Source organism: Malurus melanocephalus, unplaced genomic scaffold (genome assembly GCF_030028575.1).
Source record: "Malurus melanocephalus ecotype Western Australia unplaced genomic scaffold, MMel_1.1 scaffold_41, whole genome shotgun sequence".
Taxonomy (NCBI): Eukaryota; Metazoa; Chordata; class Aves; order Passeriformes; family Maluridae; genus Malurus; species Malurus melanocephalus.
The window spans coordinates 1,302,481-1,316,467 of NW_026623273.1; the positions used below are offsets into that span (position 1 = coordinate 1,302,481).

Here is a 13,987-nt window from a genome sequence, read left to right on the forward strand (position 1 = left end):
AGAAGCAATAATCATGCATTAAATGCAAACTCATTAATTCATTCTTAAATTARCAAACATCGATCTAAGTCATTATCATACAATTTGAACAGCAAATATCTCCTGGGCTTGTATGTCATACGGTTCTTCAAAATGTTARTTTTAACACCATCTGACATCTAAAAGGTAAAACATGTTTACACAGATCAATGTAAGCGTGACTGCCATACATAAAATCTCATCTGAGGCATGTTCCACTGCTTACCTTTGCTATAAAGAGCTCTGTGAACTTTTGCAGGCTTCTCYACATTCGAAGAAGCTGAAAATCCCGGTGGCAAACGGACATGGACCAAGGTTAACATGGAAGGACGAGCTGTTGGATGTTTAAATTGTGAAGTACTAAAATACAGTCGGACACCTGAACAAAAGATAGAAAAGGTCACAAACTGTGTAGACACCATTTATCAGTTTCAATAGAGGGGAATTAGCTCTGCTTTTTTTACCTGCATGTGTGATTGCTAGTAGTTGACAGTCTATGGATTCAGAATTTTCAATCACTGCTATTTGAACAATAGGCTTAAATACAGAACGATCAATTGTTCTGAAAAATAAAACAAAAAACCCCACCCAATATACTTTCAATTTAAAGAAACAGGCAAACATTCTCCAAAAATGTATTGCGAAACTACTGGCCTTAAAAGTAACCACTTAASATAGAGTGCCATGAACATACCTGGCAATGCTCCCTGCAGCAGAAACTATAGCATTTTGTGAAAGAGAAGTAACCCTGGCCATTCCTTGACCATCTTGCCCCAAATCATAAACCTGCAATTCAATAACACAGTTTAGTGATTTATTAATGAATTAAYAAAAATTGCTTCACTAATCAAGAAGCAAACTCAAGCTATATTTTTATTTCATACTCATATTTACATAGAGCTGAGGCTACTCTTTCCCCAGAAAAAAGGTATTTCAAGTCTTCAGCACATACATTGCTACAGAAAGACAGAGATAAGGTCCTTTCATAGCTAWAGAGAATTCTCAGGTATTGAGGAAAACTTTAAAAGGTACATGCACATAATCACMCACATTACCAACAGAGAAAAGAGTSGTAAGAAGTCACTTACTTGCAGGACTCCTTTTTCTGAACGAGTGTACAAGATATTTCGAGAGTTGTCAATGGCAATTTGAACTACAGGATCTGAGGAGGGATAAAAAAGTGGAGAAGCTGTGAATCAACGCTGGATTTGTGAAAGCAAGTTTAGGACAGAATACCTATAAAATGATGAATTGTAAGTTAACAAAAACTGCAAACACACAGCACTCCTCCATTCTTACAAGAGATTTAGAACAACAATCAACTAACACAACTTTTAGCAAACAAACAAACAGACACCCCAGAACAAAAAACTATCTAATTTCAAAATAATTTTTCACTAAGCTGTGAAAGAGGGTAAGATTATGCACTTATAGATTCTCCATGTTCATGGTGATCCCACTAAGCACACATTAATTTTGTTCTGCAGATCATTCATTTTAGTCAGAAATGTCCATTTTTTCAGATTTTGCTATCTATATCTGAACTAGACACACAGTGTTGTCTTGACTTGTGCAGTTCTTTTATAATAACCACTGCAAATATCATTGACAATAACTAAATGCTCTGAGTAAGCAAAATATTCAGTGACTTCTTGGTAGTATTATTTTAAAAGGTTACGTTAAATTATTGGCTAAGTCTTTAGCATCAGTACTTACCATCCTCTGAGAAAGTGAACTGTAGCAATGAAGGAATTAAGAAAGACAGCGCACTCTTCGAGTGATTGATTTTTCTACAACGCTGGCTAAACCAGCCTGCTTCAGCCTACAGTTTAAAACAAACACAGCATTGAAAGAAAAAGTAAAACAAAATCCAAACAAGGAGCAATATTAAAAAGTTGTTAACAGGACAAGTATGAAAACAAGTAAAGATCTAACCACAAACTATTGATTTAATTGAACAGACATATATTACTCAATGGAAAGAAAATAGTGATCAGTAAAAGGAAAATTTTGCATTAAAAATGTGTGCAGATGTCACAATTTGAATTTGGTCAATTTTTAAGTTGACCAAAACTGCACATAATTACTTTAAAGGAAATGCATCTACACTAAGCTGTTGTGCAACCTAGCCATGCAACACAACTATGGAAGAAAAACGACTGCAAACTTCATACATTTTAGAACTACTATGTGAGATCCCACAACAATGAAAAAATGAAAAAGTCTATATCCAAACACAGTGAAAAAGTCCACAGTCATTCACAGTCACCTGGTAYGCTACTTCATACAAACAGCCATCTTTTCCTGCTAAAAAGATCCGCCCATTATCAGTGGATGTGATTGCCAGGATGTAGGTGTTGTCAGTAGGGAGAGAATACAGGGGATCTGGTAACAGCTGCATTCCTCCAGACATGCTGTCATTGAGAGATCCAGCACCTTCAGAAAACAAATAAATCCGCCTTAGTTTTCAAGCTCTTTTAGTAAATACCACAGATCTGTGATAAGAAACATTCCAAAAACCAGGATGAGTTACAGCAGATCTCATAGTTATTGAACACATTATGAAACAGCTYCTGTCCAATGTGAACTGCAGAGGTTTCCAAGGAAGGAAATGCAATGTTTTTCATTTCTATAGATTGTTCTCTCTTCTAAATCACAGCAAGTACAAAACACAGGGTTTCYGCTTGTTTTTTCTTTCACATCAACATATTATTAAAAAAAGCAAAATATTATAAACTCTWACTTTCACCAAACAATTTTTTATTTTAGTATACAAGGCATAAAAACATGTCATCAGATTCTCAATTTTTGTGGTTGGAACACAAATGCCAATAAAATTAATGGACTCTATTCACCAGTTTATGATTTATGCTCGTATCTTYTTCTCCCTCTCCAACATGATGTTTAATTAATAGGAACATCTATTTCTTCTGCATTAAACATGTGATTAATAAAACTCAATGCTTCTCATGGAGTCCATGATCCAACAAGTGCACATACCATAGCAATAAACAATATAGCAATTGTCCTCCCTGCTTGTAAGATGACTTAAAGATTTAAAAACTAACAAGTCATTTAGCACATGAGGGTTTTTTTAATGACTACCAATAAAACTGTCATGTGTATTTTTTAATACACAGCTGTGAATGAGGGAAGAAGAGCAAATCACCTGACTGTATATTAGAACAATGGAGTCCTAAAATCACAATATCCACAGGAGTAGCCAGAACAAGCAAGTGTCGTACATGAGGCTGGAAAATACCTACACCAAAAAAAAAAAAAAAAGAGAAAATTTCAGTTTGCACCCTGCCTCTTGGATCACAACAATGTATGCAAATAAATCCAGTGGAAAGCCATATCAACTGATTGGCCAGAACAGTCACATGTAGACCCTAATGATCTGTGAAATTCTAGAATTAGAAAGGAGTATCAGCCAGCAGTTACCCTTCCARTTCATGAAATACACGATCTTTACAACTACACTTGTCTTACAAACATGTTTCTTTTAAATTCATCTCTCCTGCCAATCCAACTTTGACTTTAAAGTTAGCTAAGCAGTAGCTAGTGAAATAGCTGGGAGAGCTAGAAACCAGAATCTTACAGAAATTATCAATTGAGTATATAAATTTATGAACAGTTGTTCATATGTTTCAATGTTAAAACATGATGTGGCAAAAAAAATACAAGAACATCAGTATAAGTAATTGTCAACTGTACTTTTTTCTGGCTCATAATTAATTTCATAATGTTTCTAAACCACATATGTCTTGCATACATATATACACATATACAAACCACAGAGTTTCATTATCATAGAATCACCAAGACTGGAGAAGACCTCCAGGGCCTTTGAATCCAACCTTGAGGCTGAATATCACTATGTCAACTAAATCATAGCACTAAGTACCACATCCAGGCATTAACATGTATGCATGTTAATATCAACACATATATAAAACTCAAAACTTTTTGGATTTATACTACTTCATGTTTTTATCATATTATTTATAAAAAATACAAACACACATATATAAAAACTATAAAAAATATACAGAATGTTTAGTACTACCCAAGTCTAATTTCTGTCCTAATATTCCTTACCTGCCTTTGGCTTTACAAGGCCCACTGCAAGAAYAGTTTCACTGAGGCCATCAAAATAAACCAAATCTCCTCTGTCAATAAACAAACAAAAAACTGTATAAAATTTGTCAAATAGTATCACAAAGTAACAGTGTAAATAAAGTCATAAAGTCAATAAAATATACTTTTAAGTAAGTATATTTAAAAATTAATACTTGTCAACACACTGAAGACATCTACATCTTTCACTTTCAGTGAATGCAGGTTGAGTTGCTTGAAGCTCTCATAGTTGAGTTTCACACTTTAAATCCAACTGCAGTATTTTATATTTTTGAATTTTGTTCATGCAGTCTACTCTGAATTACACGATGTAGCATCCGCAATACTTACTAACATTAACAGGAGGAAATTACCTATTTTTTTTCTCCCCATGAAAATAATCTGAAGCAAAAATTCCTAATTTCTTTCCTACTAACACCATGCAGTTCAGTTTTTTTTGGGGGGAATGTGTCTAATACATGCCGACACAATGTAAATTTATCAACTGTAGCTGATCTGAACTTTATTCTTCTTAGAAAATACAACAATATGTACAAAGCAATTCTTACAACACGAATGCTTACTATGTAGGAAAATAATGAAGCAAGCATGCAAACTATAAACTTATTAATGCCATTTCAAAATACAATTACCTTAYTTTTAGTTTTATGCACCCATATAATAAGCAAAGACAGAGAGCTTCAGTTACAATACTTSAAAATACTAATGCCCTATTACTCACCACTGGGAATTATTGGTCACTATGCATGCATCTCAGTACTTATTAAATCTACTTACAAGTTATGCAATTAGAATAATCTTTTATCCAYTTTTTCAGCACAAGCAAAGCCGTTGGATTAAGTACAGTAGTAACTTTAAGATATTAGCTATGTCTAACTCRAAGCAAGCACATTTTCCTTTCATCAGTAGATTTGGCAGCAATATGACTAACTCTTACAGATCCTTAAATACTCACTATTCTGAAGTTTTAGTAAAACCTAAAAGGAATTAAGATCAGTTAAASTGAACAGCACACTTCTGTGCTACCAGTAAATAACTCTCACTGCTGCAATTGCTTAATTCTTATATAATACCAATCAAACACCACGAGGAATGCATTTTCCACATACCCATCTTCATAGTTCCACATAAAAATGTCACTGTCGATGGTCAGCCAAGCCCTGCTGATCTCTGGAAATACTCCCATCATACAATTGCACTGCATACCTGAAGCACKGCTGATGTAAGGATTAAATGCCTTTTAGGTAGCAAAGGTAAAATCCTTCTTCAGAGCGTTTAAAAAAAACATTAATATACAGTACTACAGAAATGGTATACTTGAAAATTCTTCATATAGAAACCAATTTTACTAATGACTCTACACAAATTGTATTACATTTAGTGACATTAATAATGCTACTAAAGATATTATTAGAAGAACCTGAACCACTTTGAAGTTCCTTGGGAAAGAAAAATAGGAGGAAAGAAGTTTGTTTCTAATATTGCYRCTACACAATCTAAGACATTTCTTTTCCTAAGGATACGTCCAAACTGCTCTACTAGCTCTGGTGGTAGTGGGACTCTGCGGACTGAGCTGATTTCTGGAAGATTGGGTATTGACAGCAAACCCGGTCCTTGTAACGGATAATCCATATCTGACATACCAGATACAGTAGGGCTACCTGCAAGTAAGGAAAAAAAAACRCACAACCAAATGCCTTGATGCTGCAAAGACTTTTAACATATAAATATCACTACTCAAAAACTATGGGTGCGCAAAGGTTTCATAGGAGYGAAACACAAACAATAAATCTAAATCTCAAATCAGATATGAGCAAACAGATTTGCAAACAAACTCTTACAACTCATCGGGATTCCAGGCTACTCTTGACCCCCTCTTTTTCTGTGATACTCTGGTGCTTTTTTTCATTGTATGATCATTCACATGAACAAGCCAGGAGCATACACCCTCACGKACAAAAGCTGTCTGTACTCCCAATACCAACTTAAAACACCCACACCCACATATATCCACTGTTTCATGTGCTGTGTATCCACAACGCTGCCAGAGCAGTTACAGTGTGGCCATGCCTATCACTGCACAACAGAACACGGATATTCTTCCTTTGCATCCAGTCACCTCTGGATACACATGAATGGAATTCATATATTTTTCTGAGCCCATTTTGCCAGGCAGTCGGCACTAACGGAGAAGGAAATGCTGCCTCCACGTGTTAAGAACAAAACAAATGTTTGATGMGAAGTATGCCTTGTCTCCTAAGTCTGACATGAAACCATAGACAAACTAAAGTCACAGAAGCTTAAGAGTTTTCCGGGCTGCTTGTAACTTAGGCACAGTGGTGGGCACTTAGTACAAGAGCATTCTGCACGGGACTTCCCGCTAGGCAGAATGGAAAACTAAGGCCGTTTCCTTCACCCTTTRCAGGTGAGGCAGCTGAAGCGCAGCTCTCCCGCAGTGCTCCCATCCACAAGTCTCACTGGCGCACTGAAGCGCACACCGCTCGCCCCCGCCCCACCCCGCCACCGAGACGCCTTCTCCGAGCCGGCCCCAGTCCCCGAGCAGGGCCCGCAGCCCACACGCGTGTCCGGTCCAGCTGTGCCGGCCGAGGCCGCTCCGCGGCGGGGCCCGGGGCCGCAGGGACCCCCAGCRGGCGCTCCTCACTCACCCGGCGCCGGCACCGCCAGCAGCTCCGACAGGTCCGGGTAGCAGCGGTCATCCTGTATCTGCCGATCTATGATGCGGCCGGCGACCTCCAGCGCCTCCAGCGCGGCGGGCGCGGGTGGGCTCGTGGCGGCGGGCATCGCGACGGAGGCGACAGCGGCGACACAAGGACAGCAGCGACACAGCAGAGACAGCGGCGACAGAAGCACAGCAGCGACACGGCGATGGCGGCGCCGCGCTCTCGCGCCGCTCCAGCGCCCGCCCAATCCCGGCAGGCCCCGCGCGCCAGGCCGCTTCCGGCGGCGGGAAACGGGGGAGCGGAAGGGAGGGGAGGGGGGCGAGGAAGGGGCGGCCCGGCATGGGCGGCGGGCAGCGCATCACGGCGGGAGGGTCGGGCAATGCTGGAGCGAATGATGGAAGAGCTGACTAAGAAGGGGCCTCATCAATGTGCTTAAATAGCTAAAGMGGGGGAGGGGGTGCCAGGAGGGTRAGCCAGGCTCTGSTCGGTRGTGTTGGGCGATAGAACAAGAGRCARTGGGCAGAAACTGATGCACAGGAAGTTACACCTGAACATGAGAAATAATGTTAGCAGGTGACGGAGCAGTGGAACAGATTGCTGCGAGAGGCCGTGGCGTTTCCCTCTCTGGAGCTATCCCGTTTGTTTGTACGCARTCCTGTGCCATGTGCTCTGGGGTGGCCCTGCTCGAGTAGGGCTGGMCCAGGTGACCAGAATTGGTCACACTGTGGTCCTTCCAACCTGACCCAYCCTGTGATSGGCTCCAGCAGGCTCGCCGGGACTGCAGTGCAGTACCGAGGCGTCCTCAGGACCACCTGAGGGACAGACGGGAATGGTCTGCTGTGCTGCCCCTCAGAGGCACAGGCAGGGCCCAAGCAGTGGAAGCAGCTCCTGTCCTGTGCGTGGCCCTGGGCTCTCCCTGCCTGCCCATCCGCCCGCTCTGCGGGCACGGTATCTCTGGTTGGGCCCCGTAACACCTCGATCAAAGGGTCTAAAATCACACCAAGGCGTGGATCAGTCCAAGGTTGGACTCAGGGATCTTTTCCAGCCTGAATAATAAAGGGATTATATRCTGCCAGCCTGATGTGATACTGTGGAATGACAATACAGGTCAGAGTGATACAGACRTGCATAGATTTGGGAAAAAAATCCTAGAAAAACATGTAGCTACTAGATATGGTTCAGGAAAGGTAATAATAGCAATAATAATAATCATCAATCATCATAATCTGTAGTTGTTATATAACAAAATCTATGGAAAACATAGTATATTTTATGTAGCATACAAYAATATATTCTAATAAGATATCCTATTTATATTATAATCAATCTAATAAATAGTAATTGAGTAATGATATAAATAAATAATGGAATGAAGCAATAATAGTATAGTAATAATTAGGTATCTAGAACATCTGTCTTACAGGAAAGCCTGCGAGGGTAGGGCCTGCATGGTCTGAAAAAGAGCAGATGGAGAGGGGATTTCATTAATGCCTATAAAAATCTCAAAGGCAGGTGCCAAGAGGACAGTGCCAGATTCTTTTCAAAGATGCCAGTGATAGGATGAGGAACAGTGCCCATAAACAAAAATGCAAGAAATTTCAATTCAACGTGAGGAAGTAGTTTACATCGAGGGTGGCAAACCACTGAATAGTATAGATCAGTGAGGACATGGAGTCTTCCCCCTCTGGAGATATTCAGACCCTGTTTGAATGTGTTCCTGTGTAAACTGCTCTGGGTGATCCTGCCTTGGCAGGGGGGGTTGGACTGAATGATCTGTAGACATAACAACGTTGTGATTCTGTGATTTTGTGTGTATTAATATAAACCAAAACTAAGCTTACATCAAGCTCCTCCAGATCTGAGCCGCTCAAGATCTGAATAGGGGTTTGAGCCAAACTTTGCAGGTTTTTTTTTTAAATTTATTTTTTATTTTGTTGTTTATCAGTAACTGCAGCTGGACAGTTATGATTATGTAGGAGCATTGTGCACATTGTACGCTTAGCTAATCTTTTGTTTTAAGGAAAAGAGAGGACAATCCCAAGGTGAATGGGCTTCTTGAATGAGAGCCACCAGAAGTGAAGTCAGCAGGACTGAGCAGTAACTGGGGGAARGGTTATTCCTTTGCTGTGATAATGACCCATTAACCACTTGCTCAAAAGAGATGCCAGACCCAGCTGGAAGGAAGAGCTGCCCCTGCAGACTATTAACCATGAGAAGTGAGATATACAGCCAGCAGATAGTGGTTTGAATACTAGTTAATAGTTACATAATTTGTAAACGAATTTGTTAAAATGTATAAATAGTGCAAAACTTTGATGATCAGGAAGCCAGCCTTTTGTGAGTTAGCMCCCATCTCCCTCTGCACAAATAAGAGTAAAGAAATAGAGGTAGAAATACAGGAATAGAAATCCCTCACTTTAGCGTGCAAATTGCACACTGGGTAAAGAGCCCATGTTCAGGACAATATGGGGACTCCCCTTCCAAGGCCTGCATAGTGCTTCTGTTCAGAGCTGAAGTGTAAAAGCAGAGTAAATTGCCTTTGCATGGTACTGGCCTGATATGGTCGCTGGTTTTCCAGAATTTGGGATGACACATCAGTATGACTATATGAGATTGTTAACTTAACGAGGCTGGGTCTCTGTTCAGTGAYGTGTCTGCTCTGAACAGCATAGGCATTCCCAAACTGTCACAGGAATTTTGGGACTGGGAGAAACCTGGATTTTCAGGGGGTTTGGTTTTCAYGTCGCGTCTGCTGCCTAGACTGCACTGACTCTGTTCCTGGACTGGTCCAGTATCCATTCTGGAAAGCTTTGTTTAAGACAGAGGCACATGGCAAAAGCAAGGAAATCCACCTCACCCTTCTGGTTTCTGAATGAAGAACATAAAGTCAAACCTTGAACACYACAGAGTTTACATTACTGTTGTKGTTTAACCCCAGCTGGCAGTCAAGCAGCCAAGCCAAMCCCCAAGCAGCCACTCACTCACTCCCCCACACCCCAGGATTAGAAAGAGAATCAGAAGTGTAAGAGCTGAAAAATTCCTGTGTTGAAGTAAAGAGAGTATAATAGGGAAAGCAAAAGCCACACMAAAAAGTGAAGCAAAACAGGGAATTAAGTCATCRCTTCCCATGGACAGGCAGGTGCTCAGTGATGTCTGGGAGAGCAGGATCCCATCATGTGTAGTGGTTACATGGGAAGACAAATGCTCCAAATCACTCCAAATGCTCCCCCTTTCTTCTTCTTCCCACCATTTTACATACTGAGCCATATAATCTRGAATATCCCTTTGGTCAGTTGAAGTCACGGGTCCTGACTATRTCTCCTCCCAACTTCCCATGCACCCCCAATTTCCCTGCCAGTGTGGCCATCTGAGAAGCAGAAAGGGCCTTGGCTCAGTACAAGCACCATCCAGGAACAACAGGARCATCTCTACATTTTTATCACTGTGTTCAGCACAAATCCAAAACATAACCTTGTACTACCCACTGTGAAGATTAACTGTGCCCCAGCTGAAACCAGTACAATGGTAAATGAAGAAATACTCTATCTTCTGAAGGTTGAGAAGCTAGTGCCTAGTCACCAGCAGGGTTCCCCAGGGCTGAATTTTAGGGACAGTGCTCTTTAATTTTCTTATAAATGATCTGGTTGCAGGAATTAGGTTTGACGATACTAAACTAAGAGGAGCTGTTCACTCACTTGGTGATAGAGCCTTATAGAGATTTGGACAGAGAGCTGAATAATCACCAACCATATATAAAATCTAACAACTGCCAGATTCTCCACATGCGACAGGCAAATCCTGGTTGCACATAGAAATTGGAAGATGAGAGGATGAATTTCAGCTCCATGAAAAGCAATCTGTGTTTTTGGGTTGATGACAATTTGAATATGAATTAAAAGTGTGCCCTGACAGCTAAAAGGACCAGCTMTGTCGTGAAGTGCATCAGGCATGGCACAACTGGCCAGTCAAGGGAGGTGACTGTCCCATTCTGCAGTGTGTAAGTGGGGTTGCACACTCCATATCGAGTCCTATATAGTTTAGTTTTGGGCACCTCAATTTAAAAAGAACATCGCATTGTGAAGAGTGTGCCAGGAGGAGGGGAGCCAAGATGATGAAGGATTTCAAGGATAAGATTTTAGAGAAGAGGCTGAGGTCACTTGTCTTGTTCAGCTTGGGGAAGGCAGAGGGGAAGCCTCAGGCTGTGGACACCGTCCTCATGGGAGGCAGAGGTCGGGGACGTGCTGATCTCCACTCCCTAGTGACCGCAGCAGGACAGGAGGTGACGGAATGAGGTTGTCCCAGGGAAAACTCAGGTTGGACCTCAGGAAAACGTTCATCCTCTGAGRGGGTGGGCGGTTCCTGCAAGTGGCTTCCCAGGGAATTTGTTACGGCACCAGAGCTCAAGGAGCGTCTGCATAACACGCKCAGTTACGTGGTTTAGTTTTACATGGAGCTGTGGGCACTGCACGATCGGCAGTCGGACTGCACGAACCCGTTCCTTGGCTGGGCAGGAAGCTCCGCCGGCCCCGCTCGGGCGCTTCCTGCCGGCGCCTGTTGTGGATCCGGGGCAGGCGCAGCATGGAGCCGGCGGCCGAGGGTGGTGAGCGCCGGGGGCGCCGGGGCTGCGGCGGGCCCACCTCACCCACGGCCCCGCTCACCTCCGTGGTTTCTTTTCTCGTTGCAGACGCGGAGATGCTGGCGACACCGGACCCGGAGCTGGCGGCCACCATGGGCTTCTCCGGCTTCGGTGCGTGGCTGTGCGGCCGGGGGGGCCGGGGGCTGGCTGGCGGAACGAGGGGCCGAAGCCGTGATGGGCCAAGCCGTGGTGCCTGTCAGCCCCAGGCAGGCCTCTGTTCCAGTCTGCTTTTGCTTCATTTCCAGGGAAGAAGGCCCGGACTTTCGACCTCGAAGCTATGTTTGAGCAAACGAGAAGGACTGCTGTGGAGAGGAGCAGGAAGGTCTTGGGTAAGAAGTACGAGCGTAGTCGACTATTGCATTTTAAAATATGTTTTAGTTTGCTCCTTCGCRGTGATGTTTGCAGTGTGTCGGACTGGCTGTGTAAAGAACAAAACGGAAACAACAGTTTTGTTCAAGGAAGGAAGTCTTAAACTTCATTAARCTTGGGCCTTAATGAACAGTAAAGTTATTGTTTTGCTGGTTTTGTCTGAGGGTGTAAGTGGAGTATGCATGTGCATAGCTCCTGTTGTGAGGCCTAGCTTGCAGATACAGGAAAAACATGCTAACTCTTTCCTTTCTTCTTTTCTTTAGCTGTGTGTTTATTTTGGAAGATAAATTGGCACAGATAGCTTTAATCTAGAGACACCAGAGTAGTGAAGAAGAAATGTGTGTTGTAGACCAAGGAGCAGGTTATATAGCAGTCCACAAATGAGTCTCTGCCTTCTGCTGTGCTGGGAGTGGGCACTTCTTACTGTGCTATTTTGACAGTGGGAGATGGAGGAAATTGTGTCATTTGCTGCCTGTGAAACAGCAAACAGCAGTCCAAACTAGGTCTTTGAGARCACTCATGCATGTTCTACAAACTCTTTGCCAATCCAGTTATCCTTGCTTTCTCCTTCCCCTTGTCATTCCCTTTGTGGACAGTGTGTGCCTTTGTTTAATTGTGATGCCATGCTTTTTTTATTGCTCTGATTCAATACATTACTAGATCAGATCTCTTTGGAGGCTCATTGATTTTTGGGCTTTATGACACTATGAAATGCAAATATACAAGGGATTCCAAAATTCATTTTGGACTGGGATTTATTTCTTAATGTTGGCTGAATCTAGATGGATGTGTCCATGTTGGAAACCTTTTCATGTTTGATACTGGCTCAAGTTGAGCTATCGTTCCTTGGGAGGAATTGTTTGTTTGCATCATATTTTTGTTGGTAGGGAAATTCACCAAGCCATCGCAAAAGTACAGTGTTTTTAAATCAAGATATCTTGACCTTCATCTTGAGTATGTCCTCTCCCTTGTCCTGCAGTACACCACTTCCGAACACCCCACCAGGTTTCTAGGCTTTTACCTKTAAAGGAAGCACACAGCATTTTGTTGTTTGCAAAGTTGATAATTTTGCCAAAAATGACAAAGATTTGTATGTAGTTCAGCTCTTTAACTTGGAAACAAATTTTAGTATTCAGTGTATAGCAATCAAAAAAATCTATGTATTATGGGGCTGGCTTAATATGAGTATTTTMATATTTAACAGAAGCAGTGACTTTTGGATATGACTCCACCAGTACCTGATTGGTGGAATTGAGATCAGAATATTTTCTGGGTCTATACCCTGCCAGTGTTTGTGTTTTACTTCAGAGGAAATGTTTCCTAGCTTTGCTGAAAACATGTTTTTTTCTTTTTTTTTGTTTGTTTCGCTAACAAATAGTGAGGAAAAAGAAAACACAGTTTCTTGTACAGAAAGAAATTTTTTCTGGTTAATTGAAGTTATTGGGGAGCTTTTAGCAATATTGTAGCTGTACCTGTTGCATCATGAAATGCAAGATTTTGTTTGCTTTGATTTTATTCCTGAATTCCAGAGACTCCTTTTCACTAAGTGAAGTAGGAATGAGCTGCTAATTCAAACARCACTTTGTGTTTCTTTTCCATAATTTATATTTAAAATCCACTAATTTACACATGTGTATATTTTAGCTGCACTAGTTTAGTTCCCTGTGCTATGAGAACATCAAAATTTCTCTGAAGTCATGCTGTTTTAGTATAGTGTTGAAAATAATTGAAATACCAGCATCCTTATATAATCAACTTATGTTTGATAGTGTGTACAAATGAATAGCTGGGAGGTGTTTATGTTTTCCTTGTGATGTTTTGTTGAGTGATCATTGCAGTAGCAATGGAAATTTAATATGTATGAAAAGGTATTTTCAGTTAAATCCTTTATTTGCTGTTACCTTTTCAAGCATTTCATCTGGGTCTGAAAATGAAAGAAACTGGCTTACTGTTCTCAGGAAATCAGTAATTTTAATATTTTTTTAAAGGGTTTGATTATTTGTTATTTCTGTCCTCTCTCTATTCAGAGGCCCGTGAAAGAGAAAAAGAAGGCCAGACTGAAAAGGAATTTAGAATTCCATTCACTGATTCATCAGCTTCAGGATCCAGTGCAACAGGAGCTGGGTCCACATTAACTGGAAGG

The 13,987-nt window shown here is 41.5% G+C and overlaps 2 protein-coding genes across 4 annotated transcripts in view; one reads left to right on the forward strand and one right to left on the reverse strand.

The window, feature by feature from the left end:
* Positions 1-7,105, reverse strand: part of NUP155 (nucleoporin 155) — a 28,038-nt gene extending 20,933 nt beyond the window's left edge. For all 3 annotated transcript variants that reach the window (XM_057364686.1, XM_057364688.1, XM_057364687.1), the window contains exons 1-11: positions 6,825-7,105; positions 5,682-5,819; positions 5,268-5,364; positions 4,120-4,190; positions 3,188-3,280; positions 2,288-2,454; positions 1,735-1,840; positions 1,107-1,180; positions 713-804; positions 483-580; positions 245-397 (exon numbers count right to left, since the gene is read on the reverse strand). In XM_057364686.1, the coding sequence (XP_057220669.1) occupies positions 245-397; positions 483-580; positions 713-804; positions 1,107-1,180; positions 1,735-1,840; positions 2,288-2,454; positions 3,188-3,280; positions 4,120-4,190; positions 5,268-5,364; positions 5,682-5,819; positions 6,825-6,960 (1,225 nt within the window). In that variant the 5' untranslated portion in view covers positions 6,961-7,105. The remainder of the gene's footprint in view (positions 1-244; positions 398-482; positions 581-712; positions 805-1,106; positions 1,181-1,734; positions 1,841-2,287; positions 2,455-3,187; positions 3,281-4,119; positions 4,191-5,267; positions 5,365-5,681; positions 5,820-6,824) is intronic.
* A 4,174-nt stretch (positions 7,106-11,279) lies between these two features.
* The window catches only part of WDR70 (WD repeat domain 70), a 124,976-nt gene continuing 122,268 nt past the window's right edge, over positions 11,280-13,987 (forward strand). The window contains exons 1-3 of the mRNA XM_057364689.1: positions 11,280-11,586; positions 11,721-11,804; positions 13,872-13,986. Of these exons, the coding sequence (XP_057220672.1) occupies positions 11,418-11,586; positions 11,721-11,804; positions 13,872-13,986 (368 nt within the window). The 5' untranslated portion in view covers positions 11,280-11,417. The remainder of the gene's footprint in view (positions 11,587-11,720; positions 11,805-13,871; position 13,987) is intronic.